This window comes from Nilaparvata lugens, chromosome 2 (genome assembly GCF_014356525.2).
Source record: "Nilaparvata lugens isolate BPH chromosome 2, ASM1435652v1, whole genome shotgun sequence".
Lineage (NCBI taxonomy): Eukaryota > Metazoa > Arthropoda > Insecta > Hemiptera > Delphacidae > Nilaparvata > Nilaparvata lugens.
Window position 1 is genome coordinate 7,896,532 of NC_052505.1, and position 20,590 is coordinate 7,917,121.

Below are 20,590 nucleotides of genomic sequence, written 5' to 3' on the forward strand. Positions count from 1 at the left end.
TTATGGGTGAAGAGTCGACAGAGAAACTAGAAGCGCCATGATATATCGAGCGTCCAATATTGCAGGTCGAAAAGTGAATAAAGCTTTAATGGACAGTCATTTTTAAAGCTTTTTCAGCGTTCAATTCTGACAGAAGTAATCAGTATTAATATACCACCTCACTGGTTTCAGCTGAGTTCAAAAATGGTGCAATGCAATCTAACCTCCATGCGTGTATAATACACAGGTGGACTATTCCATGACCTCATACACGGATGTTCATATTTTTCCCATGTCAGTTAAATTCTCTCTCGCTCCCACTCACTCTTTTCTTCTTCCTCTCTCAGTTGAAAAATCCACGCTCAAATTAAAGCGGTATCATTGAATAAAGAGCGCCCGATATTGTCGTCACATTCAATACAGTTTTTTGGCCTCTTTTAAGCCAGCATGAATGTGAGGGCGTTCCCATTTGACAGAACATATTTATTACAACTTTTATTTTTAGTATTCTCAGTGAATTTTGCCAGAAAATATTTCTTTGATTTTTGAGTCACCCACTAACCTCACCTTCACGGATAAAACGTGATTAATATACAAACGCTCAATGATGTTGAGTAGATACTTGTAAAATTCCCAGCTAATCATAATGAATAAATTACTTCTTGAAGCATCTAGAACAAAGTTCCATTTTGATTGGTATGGGACATACCTTCTCACATATAAAAACGTGTCATAATTGATATTCAAAAATGAATATCATGATTGATGAAACAAAGTGAAACATTCAAAGAGTAAAGCATTTAATGATTATCAATAAGGAACACAATGAAAAGCATCTTCAAGTTCCCAGTCTCATTCTTTCTGGAGAGTCGACAATTATTTGTTCAAAATTTACCATTATTCATACCGATTTATCTAGTAGCATTACATTATTACATTACACATATTCAAATTTTATTCAATTTTCATTACATTAATAATTTCCCATACTTAGTTAGATAATTAGCTATAGTGTCATCCATTGTAAATCAATGTTTGAGCTAGAATATATTATAACTTATATGAATAATTTACTCTAATCTAATCTTGTCTTATCCCGATCTTGTATGGAGTCTGTGAGACAAAGTATGTGCCGATATATACTTATGGATTGCAAAAATGATTGAGAAGCTAGTTTTTCATTCAGCCTTATTTAATTGTAAATTTTACTCATTACACGATGCACGATTTTCCAAGTTTGGAATGAGTATTGTATCTGGTAGTCTACTATTTTCAATCTTCCTTTACAAACAATAATTCGAGTTCAATCATACTTGAATGTTCATAACATACAATTTGAGAAGCAAAGAAGACAAAATAGAACTGGCAACCGATTTAATCTAAATATATCCAAACGAAATAAGAGTGAGGATGCAGAAATGGAATCTTGCCCTCTGGTAAAGCTGTTTAGGAATGTGGAAATATGAACTCAACTACTAAAGGTGGCCAAATTTATTTGCATAAGGGTCGTAATAAACATGAATTATTGTTGGCAAACAAAGCCCTGCTACAATGGTTCTATGCGAAACAGCGGTTGAATAATACTTTCATGACAAACCTCAACGCGACTTCTGCTTTTAAAGCTGGCACAAATAATATTCAAACGCTCGCGCATGAATTATACAAGAACAATCATTAAATTCCCTAATCGATTTTGAAACCGGAACTTATTATCCTGGAAGGACAGTTATTGGTGTGGATATTGTATCATTCAAGTAAGCATGGTATTCGAAAATGAAAATCCTGTTGTTTAAAGATTGTAAAAATCGTTCCATTTTATATCATTTATCTTCCTGCCAAAGGAATTTCACTATTACTCATGATCTCTTCCTATTACTCAAAATTTATAAAGAATCCTATCAGAATAAATGACACCAAAACAGTGATGTACTTGATACACTATAGAACAGGGAATGTAGCACTTGATCAGAAAACTAGAGTCTAATAATAGCCCAAGATATAAAAAAAATTGGTTAGTTCTTTATATGCACTCGAAACACACTTTTTTTATTCATTTCATTCTTGGTTGATTTTCTGATTACACTCACTAAAAAGTAAAAATCTTTACCATTATAAAGATCCATCAAAAAAGCCTAACTTCTCTGGAGTATTTGAAGTCCATTGATGCAGTAAAGGTATTATCTATGATAACTCAGTATTAGAGCCACTCAATTTACTCTTTTAAAAATAATCCATTCTTCAAATCTATTGTTATCTCCATCGTTAAAAGGATGTAGTTTTTCATGATTTTCAATATAAAGTACTTGATGCTATAATCGGATTTGCTCCCATTCCCTCACTAATCAATTCCGTTAACATGCCATTTTTCTACATATTCATGATTCTTCATTCATTTATACAGCTCTACTTGATGGTTTTTCATAGAATAACTATTATCCTTTTTTCCAAGACTGGTTACGGTCAATTATCCCATCCATGAGATTGGCATTATGAAGGGCAAAAAATGTAGGGTACTTGTAACTCTATAGGAATAGGTTTTGCATGCTATTTGATATCTCATAAAATATGTCAGGAAGGCTGTTAATTTCATCGTCTATACAAAAAAGGTTTCATCCGATTGAGTGACTGAAATCATTTCTCTGCTTTTCTGCCACTGGGGTTCATTGTGAATTATTGATGATTCTGCAAATGATTGCTACAATCCAAGTACCAAATTATCCACCTACACTATTTCTCTTTTGTTTTTTTATTTTTCTGTTCAGTAAGCATGAGATTCAGAGAGTACGATCAATAGCAATTGATTCAGCAATCTGCTATGTTACCAGGAAAACTGGGATAGAGGATAAGAATACCGATAGCATAGAATGGTGCGAGGAGGAGTGGTGATTGGTATTAACGTGCCTAACCACCTGACCAAACCTGTCAATCAAGTAATTTTCTAGAACAAGCACTACATAAAATATTTATATGCAATCAATTTAGAGATTGAACTCAAGCTTTGGAGAGTCCGTATCGACGATTCTCATCTACGGTCCTTGTTTAGTTGAGCTGCAAATAGAATTTAGGCTACAACGTTACGATTTACGACTAATAAAACTTGCCGACATGGATGTGGAGAAAACATGCCTATTCTCGCACGCTCTCGTAATATTCGAGATTACTCTGCTCATCCTATCCCACTTCAACATACTTTAAAATGAATGAAGAGTAGCAAACGGATCACCAACATCACATGAGATTACAGAAATGTTTCATGAATATTCAAATTGACTGATAGAGTTTGAGAGTCTCCAGTATGGGATGGAAAGTACGTGCTTAATGATCAAGATAATAATACTTTTGAACAAGGATCATGCTATGCTGTTTGGTGTGATACATAAAAATACATGAACCACTTTTTTAAGTCACGTTATCAGTCATCTGCCATGTCATGTTACATGTTATTATTTCATTCATGATGAGAGATGCCATACGCGACGGATAGGCTACGACTTCTCTGATATTCCCTACAAAACTGATTATTCTGTCTTTTCCTGACCCAGTAGCTGAATGCACACCATTTAAAGTTTCTTCCACGTTAGGCCAATAATTAAATTCTCAATTATTTTTCACTATTGAATCATCATGATATGAGTTAAAAAGAGATCTATAAAATTATTTCCAATAATTTGCATTCTTAAGCCTTGAGCACACCACTACAAATTTCATGATGATGACATTTCAATCATTCAACCACGACTTGAAAATTCTCCCGCTCCAGTCGCCATCATCAGATTAGCAGGGGTGTGCGTATCGTCTTCCTTGATAAAATTGGAGAGGCCAAACGTATCTCAACTCAAATTAATTTTCGGTAATCGCAAATCTCAGAATCCCTACTGGAAATTTCTTAAACATTTCGTAAATCTCGACGAATGTTTCTCCGATTTTATTATAAGTAAGTGCAGTGCCAAGAAGAAATTGAAATCTTAATCCCAAACTGAAGACTACTCTCGAATTGTATTAAAAATTGTTTATTTTAGTTTTGACAAATAAGAACACAAGTCCTTCAGTCCTAGCTACTAGTTTTAATGGTGAACAGAGAACAAATTCTATGTCAGTTAACCAATTTATAGTATTCGATTATTACCAGTAGTTCTGTGAACAATAGACCTCACGCAGTTTCCTCATCCAGAAGTATCTAATGTCACCTGCTCTAGTTGATTCAGTTGAATCATAATTCACAGTTGAATGATTTACTCTTAAAAAATGATATTTGTTTTCTCTTGAATAAAAAACTCACTTTTGTTAATAATCCCAGTTCACGTTTGAATTTTTATCCCATATGATAATTTATACAGTTCCGAGATAATATTTTCATCTGATAAAAATATTTCTCAAATATTTTGAAATTATTTTTTTTCAATCAAGAATATTTTAATTTCTTTAGCATTATTTAGTTCATTCTATCTTTTTTTTATTTTATTTTCAATCACCTATTAAATTTGTTTTTCAAATGTGAGAATGTTGATACTGATGGGCACGCATCATAAAAATATTGAAACCCTACTTTATATGAATGGACACGGCCAGACATCTGTGTAATGCATGCTATGAATGCATTCACTTGTCAGCTGACTCACTATGAATCTATAGTCTGAATCACTAATCACTAATAATTCTATAGTCTGATCCTATCTTCAAAGTAGATGATATATGAATAGTGATATCAGAGTATGGGAAAATTCCTTTTCTCTTCATATATTATCCTTAAAATGCAAAATTTCCAAAAAAAACTTTGTGTATACATCGAAGCGCAGTTGAAAAAGGATTCCTGCCAAATCTCATCGAATTCTATCAACGCGTTTGGCCGTAATTGCGTTACATACAGACAAAAGAAAATTCGAGTTGAAACATAGACCTCACTACGTTCGGTCAAAAATTCACAAGGTGGTTAAGGAACGTAAACTAATGAAATATCATCGAATGAGATAAAAACTCTCAGAAAACTCATTCTATCTCTTATTTTGAAACGTATATATTTGAGAATAACCCCTCCTTGAAAGATATTTTCTCACATCTAAGTGGCGACTTCCCATCTCCGATTCAATGCTTGTTAGGATATGTGTTACATTGGAGCATTGACATGTTCGACTAATGACAAGTCACTAGGAGGTGATTGCGGTAATTGATTGCAACGCAGCGCACCGAGGAACGGGATAACTGCTGATTTATTGATATGACCTTCGGCTGAGATTATGTTATCAAGCGCGCAGGACCTCAACATCCATGAATCCTTCAGGACTAATTGCTCACGTCTGGTCGCTGGTCAATGTATCTTCAATTCAAACTCTATATCACTGATTATAGTGTTTTGTACAATAGATTGATAAATGAACTTCATTTATCAATAGGCCTACCATAAACTGATAAATTCGTATATCAATTTCATAGATCTTTGTCCTATAATTCGTCTCATAATATACATCGAACATCTCTATAACGAACCTCCACTTAACGAAAACCTCTACACAACGAATTTTTACATGGTCCCATGACATTTCAGATTTTCGGCTGCTTATTTACCTCTATTTAACGACTTTCGGACCTCTCAAGAACAAAGGACCTCTCTTTACTTCAATATATAAAATGTAGTGTGTTTAGGAAGCAGACAGTCATTTTCAAGGAATTTTTTAGTTCCAATAGCTCAATAGACTAAAAATAATGGCAATTCAGGTAGGAAGAAGAAAGGATGATAGACAGTCAATACAGGTTGAAACACATGTCTGAAATTGAATGCAAATTACTGGAAATGTAGAATTTCAAGAATTCATTTGTAGAACAGGCAGGTAAACGACTGGACTTTCTCATTCTTGCTTCTGTCACACATTTCAATCGTTAGAACTTGCCATTTATGAATGAAGGAACGGTAATATCGGATTTCCCCATCCTCCCGCCATTTTCTTTTGTCACACATTTCAATTTTGTAAAATATGTGACATTTCACAAAATGTCACTATCTACGTTCTCGGTGTTATGTTTTATGTACCATATTCATTTAATTACTGCCCGTGATATATTATAAGATCCATAACATCATGCAAGTTTTTTTGACAGAACAACCTCTCGATAACGAATACCTCTCTGCAGCGAATTTTTTCTCGGGTTAATCGACTTCGTTATACAGAGGTTCTACTGTAATTATTTCATTATGAATATGAGAGAAGCGAATTTCCCAACGTCCAATTGAGGCTAATTCATGGCTTGAATGAATCATCTTCTCCGCCCCCTAGCTTCACCCAGTAATTGGGCGATATTCTTCATAAATCAAAACTATATCGATCAGCAAGTTGGCATGTGGTTGCTGGATAATGTTTGAGAATGAATTATTGAATAATTAGAAACTCATTCAAACATCGGATTGAACGTGACACATGGTGTAATGTAACAAGTTTATGTTCAAAGTGATAGTTTATGATACAAATTACACCAGATAATGTGTAATGATAGGTACATTTATACATTACAGTAGTAACAGTGCTATACATAACAGAAGCGAAGAAGCATTCTACGAATTCTACGAGGGAAACTTTCCCAAATAGATGAATTCGATAATTGCTCAATCTCATGAAATCGGGAATAAGTCATCTCTCCACTGTTTGACTGCATATTCCATGATGCTCGTATTGATATAATTCACTGGAATGAGGAAAACGTTGCACATTCAACACACATTCATCCACAACTTTGATCATGAAGCTTGTTCGAAAAACTTGCTAATTAGTCAACTACACTAGACTCTGACAGTTGATTGGGATACACAGGAATCGAGATTAGTCCTTTGTAGGGAAATTTCAAATTGATAACCTAATTGGTTGTAGAGTTGTTACACAGCAAGCTTCAATTCCAGGAACGCATATGCGTGACTAAGCTTGGTCTTATCTGCAGCTATGATAAACAGGGACTGCTAAAAATGCAGTGATTAAAGAGACGAGGTAAAACCTATAATTGTAGATTTATAGTTCACCTCTAGCGTGAGATTAAACCCTTGCACGTGAATGAAAATCCCTTCTTAATCTGTTCTGGTAGGCCAGCGCTCATAAATATGCATCCACAGCTATTCACTCATTGATAAGGTGAGTGAGCTTTTATTAGTGTTAACCTTCTCGTTTCTCGAACATTCATGAAATATTTTGACGGGGATGAACTATGAGAGAAGGTGAAAAAATCTTACCAGCGAAAGATTCAGACAAAATCTGCTGGAAAGCAGGAAGTTTCATGGAAATAAAATAATCAGATAGAATAATGTTGTCATGTTATCATCCAATCATTATAATAAATTTTTGTCATTCTTTAATTTAATGATACTTTCAAGAATGGAATATCAACAGCAAGTTATTAAAATGAGTTATTGTTATTAATACAAGATATTCCTATTATTCTCATTATTTCATCAAGCTTGCAGTTTTGTTTTACAAAATGTATATCAGACGGTGAATGGCTGTAGCACTGGAAAATCGTATTTTGAATTTCAGAATTTCTCAACATATTTTCCATGCCTCATTGACAGTAATTTGTTTTTGATTTGCACAATTACTACACCCGAAGAGTAGTTGGGAAACACATAAGTTTTTGCAGTGGTGTGGCACTCATTGATCTGGAGGTGTACCACCAATACTATCCGAGACTCGCTCCGAACAACGTTCTCGTCAGATGGGTTCCGAACCACCAAGAATGATCCAAGAGTCTAGTAACTGATGAATAACTCTTAGCTGATATTATCACCCTTTAAAAGATTTCAAAGTGCTCATTACCAATCTTGATATGAAAAAATATTCGGAAAGCCACTTGGGCATAAGTTTATCAAGATTTCTATCAATTATGATTGGTTTTTCACAGATTTTTTACTTATTGATAGACGAATCCTAGATCTGGAGTGAACATAATTCATTGTATATTGTACTTTTAAACGATAACTGTATCAGCTGCTTAACAAAAGGGACCTTGCATCAAAAGGAAGAATAGAAAAAAGGAACAGTAGTTGAGAAAGAGAGACTAAACACTCAAATAGAGTATCCAGATGAGATGAGTAGGAAGTGAAGAAGATAAATATGTCATCACTGTATATGAAAATCGGTTGTGTGAAGAAGAAGGAGAAGAAATGAGTGTGTTTGAGAAGCAAAATTGAAAGACAGAAATTATAAATAATAGCTTCTTCACTGCCATGAGTGACTATCTATTATGATGAGAGTGTTACCATTCAGGTGAGAACTTTTATTCCCCTTAATCGTTCATTAGTCTGGTTCATAGCTGTTGAAGCTGAACATTAAGCAGAACATACAAACATCAGCAGTGTGAACAGAGCTGAAATAGAAGCGCTCTCCGCAGTGAGGAGCTTTTTAACAGGCTGTTTACGTTTGCTCATCATTAACGGTTTAGTGTAGCGTTAACGATGTTTGAGTCTTGTCTGAATACAAAACTGGCCTCCACACCATGAATGTTCGGGAACTGCGCAGTAATTAAAATGTATTTTGACTCACAGCCACCAAAACAGTTTGCAGGTACTCGGAAATTTATTGCTTGCCAACAGTTCACTGACAAATTCATTAAACGCCCAAAGTCAAAAGGAACAATATCAGATGTTCATGACGTCATTATCCACACTTGTGGGATAATTTTGTCATATAAAAATGATGTGATTATAATATTTTTGTGAAAATACAGAATGGATTGATTCAGCTTCTCCCTTGCAGAGTACGTCAGAAAGAACACATAATTATTGAATAGTCATGGGAAATCTTCTCCCCTCCAATGACAAATACATCGTGATAATAATAATTTATGTCACGAGAAATGTGATATGTAATAAGTTTGTAAGAGTATGGCTGAGAAATTTTCATTCCAGTAATGCACTGTTCGATTTACCACACACATCGAAGCTTGGGTGTGAAGTTTTACATGACTCCATGAGAACTCCATTGGGACCTTTTCAATATCACAATGTCTGGAACTTTTGAACAATACCTTCAATGAAAGTAATGTGTCATCGACTGTGACCTGACTCACACTTTGTGAGTATGACACTATCATATTTACTTTTGTGATATGAAGTGATAGGCACTTCAGCGAATGAAATTTGCTATCAAAAGAAATGACAGTAGTCATACATGGATGTGAGAGATCACGTTCGTAGACTTTGGCGTTCATCCGTCTCTCGGAAAATTTAATCAGTCGAGAGATCTATTCCAGCATGGCAAGAATATATAGGCGTGTCAATGCTTCGTTTGTACAAGGACATTTCGTGTGAACATTGCAGAGTGAAAGATTTATTGTAATCGATCCGGTACTCACCTGATAGACATGCAAGTAGAGACAGAATGAAAAGGGTTGACAGGATATATATCCTCTGCAGCGAGCTTATAGATGTCGAAAAAGACGTCTGCATTGTAATGAATTCACCGTCGTAGCACTTGTTTTGTACAACTGTGGCGCATCGAAATTGTCTCTACAACTGAAATATTGCACTAACGGAAGTCAATAATCGGGCCGCTCCTGTCGGATCACTTTTTTATCAACAGAAACGAATATCACTGAACGTTTGTCTGAAGCTGTTAATCCGTGAACAGAGAATGGCCGTTGCAATTTACACCAGCAGAGTGTGAGCGCTGAACACAATCAACTGTGAATGCGAATGCGAATGCCCACAGCAGCCAGCCACTACTCTTGCATCAACGAGTATCTGCGAACAAAAAAATATCATCATCAATACAAAATTGCTTTGCAATCATAGCTATGTGTTGGCTGTTCACAAGCAAATTTCACAGATAAAGCAACACCTTCCTGCTCCATCTTACTCATGTTCATTCATTTATTTTATACTTATTCATTCATGTTTCCCTGTTTATCTCATTCATTTATCTTCCTAAAAAGATTTCTTTTATACCAAAGCAGCCCTGACCTTTGAAATTTGATTTAGCAACAAAACTTGATTATTGAATTGATTATTTACTTTTGATCACAATCATCAAACTATGGAACTGATTGAAGTTCAGCTCCAAAATTGAATGCAGGAAACCACATTCATATCTGAAGGTTTAAAAAGTTGATGATTTAATTTTAACTCTGTTGATAGCAGACAATTTTCCGAAAGAAAAAACTACTGAGTTGATCATGAACTAAAACTGATGAAGAAGCATAGAATTGAATGCTAAAAGTTGAAAAATTGGGAGGAAAGGGTGCGACTTGAAGTGGGGAGGGTCGGAAAGAGAAAACTATAATAAGTTTTATAGATGATAATGAAGAATGGAATCTCATATTATAATTATAGTATTGATAAGGACTTTTATTTTCAACAGCTCCATTGGAGCTGACTTCAACCATCACCGTTTAGAGCTACAAGCAGAATCAGCCACTTGTTATTTCAAATAGTCAAGTTTCAGCTATATTATAAAACATTTGCATCGGTCATAATGGATCCTAATCAGAGTTACATCTTATCACATACCTACTGATCCATTACAACATCTGGAAATGATCATGGAAACATGAAACATTGGAACAGTCCTGTAGAATAGTAATTGCAGCGAAATTTTGAGACATCAGGGCGGGGTTTAGAGTCAAACGTAGGCATTGTTCGTTCCCAATAATTGATTGATAGTTTCTGTAGTTAGTTGTCAAATCATGCTATTTTTCACGTGATTGCAACAATTTTTATGAATATATTGAACTTGTTGACTATTATTCATGGAGATCTATTGCTTGTTTTTTGTCTGAAACGTCTAATGACTTCCAGGGTGGGCTCTTCTACTGATCATTCATTTTATGGATGTAATAGATAATTTGAGTTTTTGAAATCATACTTGATAATGACAGATGCTTTTGGCTGAAAACGGTAACGGTTAACGTGCACTTCAATATAATTTGCAGACCGACTTACTGACTCTTTAAAGTGGAGGGTCAAACTTGAAAGGGATGGAGGTCAAACAACCAAAATTTCACAATTTTGGAGACCCACTTTCCATAATTCGGAAACAATACGATGTGGGTAAAAGTATTTTGGAACATTCCAGAGAACAAAGTTGAATTAGTATCAGACTTACATTCTTGAGTAAGCGAGGAATTACATATTTTTCGATTCACAATTCTTCGTGGTTGAGTGGTAGAGTAAACATTACTGTCCAAACTTCGCCATGTCAACAAATAAAGAAGTCATTCATTCAATCTTCCGGGTCCGATAGGAACCATATTTGATTTTTGATAGGCCATAGACACGGTTCGCGGTTACTGAATTCTTTATACAGTATATACCAATTTTTCCCTATTCGATTAATTGATAATAGGTAGACTAACAAATGATTAATATCTTCCACGGATGTCAAGTTCTTTCAATTATTTAAAATTTAAAAGAATTATCAATTTTCACATCGATCCAAAGTTGCCCTAATGATTGCACCGAGCAATATTTTTTTCTCAAATGAAGAGTAAAGAGTTCACTTCCACTTTCCAAAATCACCAATCTGCACCTGATGATTGCATCAACAAATATTTTTTCCTTGAATGGAGAGTAAATAGTTCACTTCCACTTTCCAAAATCACCAATCTGATGGAAATTTTCTGGAAACTATTTTTCCAGAATATGAAATCATCATGAAAATCACAGCTTATTCAAAAAAATTTTCATTTCCTTTGTGGAAGGAATACTCAAAAAATTTCTCAAAATCCTTGATACAAGTGATCTTGATCTTAACTTTTTAAAATCTGGATTCCAGATTAAAATAATCGGATCACAGTTTTTAAGAGATTATGCTCTGTCGAAAACGTAGGTTAAGATCTCAAAAAATATCTCAATACGTTTCTGAAAAAAATGGATGAATGGACGACTCCAAGGAGTTTATAGATAAGAGCGAAATAGGTTTACCAAGATCACAATATTATCACGAAGAAGATATAATTTTTACTGAGGTATCACATTCATCGTTGATCAAAAAAACTGTAATAGATTCCCACTGTAGAAAAGGAAATTTTGAATTTATCCAGTTGAGAGATTATTACCCATAAATTTGAAGGAAGAATAGTTTACACTTTCTCTGAGAAATTATTATGGGGATGACGTCACTCGTCAAGACGTTAACGATGAATAACAGTTTTCTAACAGCATGGCAAGTTGGTTTTTCAGTTTCAATTTTACGACAAGCTAGATACCTTGGCTGTGACGTGTCTTGCAGCTTCTGTTATTTACGTTGCACATCAAGCTGTCCTCGTAAATCAGTCTGTTTGATCTTTCTACTCAAATAACGCGAATTCTGCGAACTAGGTGATTGTATACCGATTCCTAGGAATTCTCCAGCACATCAGCATTGATTCACTCACGCCGAATCTCCCAGTTCCATTTAATCATTCAATGCTTTTTGACTAGCAATCACAGCTAATGCTAATCTCATTCAAAGTGATTCCCGCGCATGGATCTATAGTTTATGCGGAGAAACAATTTATAATTATATAATTTTGATTTGAAAAGTGTTTTTCACTTTGTAAATGACTAATTAAATTGAATTGTAGTCCTACGAGCAAGTAAGGGAGCAATAGGGGGATGTGAATTGATGAATAACACCAAACCGATAGAGAGGGTGCCACTGTTCACGTATCTGGGGGCCTTGATCAATGAGGAATGGGATCATTCTCAAGAGGTAAGATGCAAAACAGATAGAGCGAGGGCTGTATTAAATTAGATGGCAAAACTGTTCAAGAGTCACAACCTTAATCTATATATATAAAAATGTTATGTTGGTTTGTGTGTAATGCAAAAACTCCAAAAGTACTGGACCGTTTGAGTTGAAATTTTAACATGATATAAAATCCGCATCAAGGATGGTTTTTATCTACTTTTTACAATTTTCAGGGGCGCTACGCTCGCCCGAAAATTTTTAACTTTTTTGTTTATGGATTTTTCCGATTTTTGACTTCACATTCGGGGTCAGCTCGCGAAAATAAGTCGATTAAAAAAAATAAAAATTGACCGGGCTCGCAGGGTGGCCCGGGGGGAGGGGGTGAAACTTTGGCCATTTTTGGCCAGATTTGAGCTGAGTGCTGCTGCAATCAAAGTGCAAAATCTGACCGCTAGATAGCGCGCATGTTTCAAAACGCAGCTTCAACAGGTTCGTGAGATATAGAGTACCGGTAAACTACACTCTTGATTACCGTATGTTTTCCGGTACAATTATTGGATTTCAATTACTTTCGCAATTCAGAACAAAGAAAGCATACCGATGCTTTTTTTTCGATAATAATTCGTGTTTCAGTGCAAATAATCGTGTTACTTGTGTTAATATTGTAGTAATTTCAATCAGTGAATGGATCGATACCGGTACCGTGCTACAATCAATTGGCGATTCAGTCGATAGTGTGAGTATAATCTTATCGATGTAAATCAATCTTGTAATGAATAATAATTATTGAGGCTTTTATTCTTGCATTTGTGTATTCATAATTTCTCAATTGTCAATGTTTCATAATCCTCCAAACCTTAGTTCATAAGCTGATCGGCTTATCTTATAGTTTCAATATCTTATTTCTATTTCATATTCATGCTATGTTTCCTTCTATCATAAAACAACGAAAAATAAAAAAAATTCTTATCTCTTTTCTACTAACATACCGGCATTTGACAACGGTGTTGTTGATAATACGATCTGGGCTGTGTTGCATGCTAAAATACAAAGTAGGCTAATATTTTAGTAGTCAGCTGGTTATTTGATCATAATTATAAACAAAATGAAGGGATAGATTATAATAATATATTAGTCTATCTTTAGAATTGTGTGGTCTAGATTTAGATGTGGATTGCTTTTCACATGGACAACTGTATGTTGCGTGTTCCCGAGTCGGCAAACCAGATAGTCTTTATATTTACGCAGACAGTGGAAAAACAAAAAATATTGTATATAAACAAGTATTGCAAAATTAAACTTATATGAAATGTATTCTTTGTTTTTTCTCATTTCTCAACCATTCGCAAACAGAGAGTGAGAATAGGGAAAAATCTGAGTGCAGAAGAAGGCCTTCCTGTAAAATTCGGCGTGCCACAAGGAACAGTTCTTGGTCCGATACTGTACCTCATCTTTGCCAATGAGTTGTGCTCACTCGACATTGGTGGCAAGATTATTGTCTTTGCCGACGACACAGCTGTGATATTTCAAGGCAACAACTGGAACGAGACTTTCATAACCGCTGAATTAGGCATGGAAAAAATTACACTTTGGCTCCACAGTAATATCCTGACTCTCAATTCATCAAAAACTAAATTTCTAGCATTTTCACTGACGGACTCCAAAAAACCTGTACGAAATACAATCAAGTTACATCACTGCAAAATAAATCGCATAGACTGCAATTGTCCATCAGTAGAACGAACAGATAATATAAAATATTTAGGAGTTATAATAGACGACTTACTTTGGTGGGACAAACACATCATACAGCAAACAACAAAACTCAGGAAACTGGTTTACAGTTTCATTCAACTCCGACAGATACTCACACTGGATACGTTAAAAATTGTATATCACGCATTGGTAGAGTCAATAGCAAGATATGGAATCCTGGCATGGGGAGCTACGTATTTCTGCCATATCAATCCTGTTTTTAAAGTCCAGAAACTCATCCTCAGAATAATGGGACAGAAACATCCACTCTACCCTTCAGATTCTCTATATGAAAAGCTCCAACTACTGAGCATCCGACAAATTTACATTCACAAATTACTCACATTCATCAGGAAAAACCCGCAGTTCTTTCTCAACATGGACCACACCCACAGCACGCGAAGAAGGAATATTGATCTAGCAGTCCCCAGGATGACAACAACTGCCGCCCAGAGAACAGTCACATACTTAGGACCGAAGATTTACAACAGGCTGCCAATGGACATCAAGGAAATGGTACTGGTTAATATATTTAAAGCAAAAACAAAAACTTGGATAATTGAAAATAGAATAAATTATAGTGAAGACCTTATTACAAACTAGATATTATGAATATTATTAATTCATTTTTTTATCAATCCTTTTTAAGAGACTATTCTCAAATATTTTTTTCTTTTAGAATCTAATTATTTTCCATCAATAATTTTCTATTTTATATATAGGTATTCATTTACTCATTTTAATTTCTTTTTTCTAAAAATTTGCTTTTTTTTCATTTTATTTCTCACATAAACATTATTTTTCCTTTTAGTTTTGTAATTGCACAATAAACCAGATTTAACAGCTCACATAACACAGATGTTCATAATTTATTTAACAAGCATAATATTTGTGGTTTCCCAACACATATTTTATATATAGTGGGGGCCACAGAAAAAAAAATAAACATTCAATCACAATGTGCCACTGCGAAGCGTGGCAGGGTACAGCTAGTATGTACATAAAAATCAAACTCCTCCACTGCTACATTCTCTTAATACTCTTCTATGGGATGGAGTCATGGACATTGACCAAGTCAACTGGAAAAAGACTGGAGGCTTTTGAGATGTGGCTGTAGATGACAGTGTTGAGAATATCATGAATGGACAGAGTGACCAACAAAACTGTATTGGAGCGAATGGATAAGGATTTGGAAGTGATGAACATCTTCAAGAGCAGGAAACTTGCATATTTCGGCCATATCATGCGCAATGGAGAAAAATACGGCCTGCTCAGATTCGTTATCCAAGATCTATGGCAGGAGAGGACCAGGAAGAAAGAGTATATCAAGCTGAGAAACCTGCGTACCAAGACTACAACAGACCTTTTCAGGATAGCTGTAAAAAAGTTATCCATAGTCAGGCTGATCGCAAATATTCCGAACGAATAGGCACTAGTAGAAGAAGAAGTAGTCCTACGAAAACAATATGACACCCCAATTGAAGATTTGATAACTTATATTGGATAGATGAAATTTCCCTCAGTGACTCCCTCGAATAGAATGACAAAGATTATCCAGAAATCTGAAAACGCTATAATCGAAAAGGCTGTGATAAATATCCTTAGTATTTTCATTCACCAATAGAAATTTGATTTCAAACTCCAAAATTCGAATATTTATTCAATTTGAATTTTAAATTTAAATGCATTCTTTGTGATTTTTCATTGAGCCAATTTGTATGCTGCTTGCATCGTATAAACATTGAGTGTACCGTACAGTGTGTTTTCATAGAATTGATTTTTTTTTAGAATATCACACAATATTTGTGTGAAGAGTTTCTCCTTTACACAGTTTAGATTTTATAGATTTTTCTTGTTTTGGTTTAGGATGATGTTCACATGAGCACTAGGCTTGTGCGTGGGTAATGGGATGGATGATAATGAGAGATGAGTTCTTGGTTCCAAACCACCAAGAAGCTACTTTGAAACAAAATGTTATTTCCGTTTAGTCGTATTGAATTCCCGTCTTCTATTCTTGCCAATCGTAAACCTGGATTTAATGATGTTGATATATGCTAGTCTGATAACAAGTATCAGTTCCAAAATACCATAATGTTAATAACTTTGTCTGATGGCAGATTGCCAATATTCACATTCATTTTGTTCTATTAGTGTTCTCATAAACTTTCAATTTACTTTTTCAAATATTTTGTTGAATGAAGATGATTGGATCGTAGCAGAATCATTCGTGCAACTGAGCGAAAGCTAATTGGGAAGATTAAAAGTATCTAAAAAAATTGAATATAGTATTTCCCATGTTTGATATAGAATGGGCTGACTCCACGTTTAGACAACCATTCTAGAAAACGAATAACATATCGGACAATATATCGGGGTGCACGTTAAAATGGCAGTGGAGAAAGATAGGAGATCAGCGTTGCTGATTCTCTTCCTTGTCATAGCCTCCTATGAAGGATAGAGTAATTACCGGTAGCGTACATCTGATGTATCAACTGTTCATTCTATTCCGAAATAATCAATGACATTATATTCGTCAGGAAAATATATTTCCCATGGTTCAATGATGAATTTTCATAATTGAGATAAATGATTCAATTAATCAATATTTTAATCGATATGGTTGCGGACCTACTAAAGTGCTATTGGATAGTGTTATCGAAATGATTAATCTCATAGATAAGAGCTGCAACATCATTGTAAATCGAATACTTTCATTATAACGTGGACCTCACTATAGTCTCAGTTGTTGCAAAATAATCTATCTCTTATATATCAAGTCAATCACAGCTTGTTCACCAAAAGCCGTTAATAATGAAACAACTGAAACAAGTTATTCTCCGATTGATAATGACCTGTTACAGCCTTATCAATATAGATAGCTATCCAACATAAAACAAGTATCACTACAAGTTACAACCCTAAAGTAGAAATTCTTTTGAATATTATAATTGATTCCAGAAACCACAAGAACCAAAGATTTTCTCTCATCTTGTTGGAAAAGACTTCTAGCAATTAAATTATTAAAATATCCATAGTCACATAGTTTTGTGTGGTAATACCCAAGCAATAGGTTTCAAGTCTACGATTCTACATGAATAGAAATCACAGATTCCATGTTATATATTAGCAACATCAAAGTGAATCTTAAATTCGGATGTGGTTATAATAAAAAGTGAAGTATTTGAGGTTAAAAGAATTCTATCGTTTTGAATCTCAGCATAGGACCCTCTACTTATTTCCATTCTTCTCCTGCATTGGCAGGAATTTGTAACTTGTTTTGTTTGATTCACCATTCTAGTTTGCATGTAGTGCCAATTCTCATATGCATGTAGTGCCAATTCTCATAAATTCACGAAAAATCATCCCTCAATTTATTTTAAAAAACTTACTGAATCGATTCGGTTCCACTTATTCCCAAACTGAAATGAATAGAATAAAAACTTGTTTTTCCATTCTATTGAGCAGTTCCTATTCTCATATTATATAACCGTCAAAACATGTTTCAGACAAGATGCTATTTTTCTTGAACAGGATAATTCAAGTCTTGTTTCAGTTGATACTCATATTTCCGTCATGATTCATGACTTGTCCTCATGGAATAAGTTGGAAAACTTTGATAGTATTAATTAATTGTAGGACATTTTACATCGAGATGGTTTAAAGGATGAAGCAGGGAACATTCAACTATATATATGTATATATCCCGAATTTGGATTAATTAAATGAAAGTATTCTTTGTTCTGGGCGGAATTAGAATTAAACTAATGATAAAGTTCATTTAATATTACTTACATTGAATGTTCATCCTGAGAACAGCTCTGCATAAATATCCTTTTGAATTTATTGGGAGGAATTCTGGTATATTTTGCTGTTATAGTACGGTGTCTCCAAAGCACTATGTACAACGTTCACAGCACTATGTAAAGGATAAAGCTGTAGGAAAATAAGTAAACTTGTAACACTTAGCAACAAGAAACTAGTTTGGTCGGTTGACGGGCCGACGACAGGGCCTGACGGATGGGCCCTTGGACGGGACGCGGGGGAAGTGCACCACAACACTGCATGCTCGACGGTTGTCAGCCAACACAAGTGAGAGCAGGCGATAGGACGTCTAGACGCGACCGCGACGCTGGCTTCACACAGACTGGGCGCCGAGTCGCTCAGGGCGTCACATCGATTCTGCGCGGGCCTCCACGGCTCTCACCCCCTCAATCCCCCAACCACCCCACCGCATCGCTCGCCCTCATGCAAAATCGGCTCACAATCCCTCAAAATGCCCGATCACAAAAATATCCCGCAATGCATGACCGAAAATCGGTTACACATCGGGGAAACAGGTTTTGGAAAATGCTGCTTCTTTGTGGGATTTAACCTTGCTGGTTCTATGAAGATATAACTTTGATTGTTTCAGATGAGGGTTGTGATTCTAGTTATGAAGGTATTCTGAAAGTGAACTTTTATAAGTTGAAACTGTATTAGTATTAGCTGATCACATATATTAAGGTACAAACGTACAACTGCAGTCATGAAGTTTTTGTTCAAGAATTAAAATTGAATTGAAATTCGAAAACTGAGCTGAATTTCTAAGGGAGAATATTTTTACGGGATTGGTGATGAAACTGCAACTGAATCATAAGATGCTAAAATGAGCTCAGTCAATTTTAGGTCATTCTGAGAAAAACACAAAAAACCTACCAGATTTTTTAATTCTCCTTAAAAGTGAATGAATTTTGGGTAGCAGTATCACAAAAGCTCTCTCTTCATCAAGGAATGAAAATAATTCGAATATTCATATTACTTTTTTAATTATTTCCAATTGAAATGGCTTGACTTAACTCCTTTTAGAAAAGTGAATTATTGGATCTTTGGTTAAGTAATTAACTGCAAATTTTTATCAAAGTACCGTGCTGTTTTGCTGGTGACTAACAAGAATTGGACAGTGAACACATTTGGAAACAGAAAGAACTGATTTATTTCGTCAACGTGACCACATCGTGGTGTGAGAGCTATTCACGTAAAGCACGTAGATGTGGAGTATTCTGATCTATGGGTGGAAGGCGAAAATCATCATCATAATAATGGAAATTTTCTGAACCGAATTAAGCTCTGATAATGCTGTATTCTCAATCAACAGCATTCAGTATGAGTGAGTAGGATGACCAACTTCTGAAAAGATGCAGAGCTCACATAACTTTCTATTGGAGAATGCTTAAAAAATGGTAGCGATATTTTCAAATTAAAAAATTGATTTGAACAATTCGATTCGTTTGGATGAACTCAAACATTCTATAATTGAACCTCGGCAGAAGGTGCACATGCAACGCAAAAAAATACATTCCAGAAAATATTTTCACAAGTTGAATGATTTTTCTAGGAAATCAACAATTGAAAATACTTTTTTAATTAATTTCGTAAATATCGAAATATGGTAATATTTCAGTGAATTGCGACGGTTTTGTGACTTTTCGTGACTGTTTGTCACTATTATGCTAATTCCAACATCACAACATACCATGTTGGATGTTGCAGTTGATTATTCCATGTCCAGTCACGCCTTTCCATTACATGGAAGTAGCAATCCAATATAATTCTCTTGCACGAAGTTATCAACCCCATTGTGAATTTCTCAGATTGGCTATTTTATAAATAATATCAGCAGCAGCATGATGTGAATGCATTATAAAATCAGCGATTAGACATGCCACGTCAACCCTGTGAATGTTTATTTACATGATGTGGAGTATAGTATTTTGATAGGATCTATGGCAAGGTGTAAATCATCAAGTGTCCAACACCATTTACTACATGTAACAGTATTTTGAAATTCATGATTGCTGTGACATTTTCAAAGTCAAACAAGTGAGTTTAGAATTGTTGATAAATTTTTATAATGAACTCAGGCTTTTCCATAATCAAGTTTACAACCAGCATTCAAACATTTTTTTCAGCCAGACTTAACTAGCAGTCAAGTGTTGTTCTGTAACAACTTCTTACAGATAGAGTCAGAATGAGCTCACTTCCATATTCCATCTGACAGGGTTTTCAAAGTTATCGAATTTTTCCAGTTTAGAGTTATGAGTTTGTCCTGTAGCCACGCAGTAAGGTATCTTGTTCAATTTACAATTTTGTGAGGTGGTTCAAGCTTCGAAATAAGTTGAGTCGAACTTCAACTGAATTATTGTGAGAGGGAGAATACATCGACGAGGGAATTATAT

At 34.9% G+C, this 20,590-nt stretch overlaps 1 protein-coding gene across 2 annotated transcripts in view; it reads right to left on the reverse strand.

Annotated features, from left to right (window-relative positions):
* LOC111048057 (protein sidekick-like) overlaps nt 1–18,521 on the reverse strand; it is a 273,765-nt gene extending 255,244 nt beyond the window's left edge. For both annotated transcript variants that reach the window (XM_039420460.1, XM_039420458.1), the window contains exons 1-2: nt 18,168–18,521; nt 9,307–9,694 (exon numbers count right to left, since the gene is read on the reverse strand). In XM_039420460.1, coding sequence (XP_039276394.1) covers nt 9,307–9,400 — 94 coding nt within the window. In that variant the 5' untranslated portion in view covers nt 9,401–9,694; nt 18,168–18,521. The remainder of the gene's footprint in view (nt 1–9,306; nt 9,695–18,167) is intronic.
* Nucleotides 18,522–20,590: the final 2,069 nt, after the last annotated feature.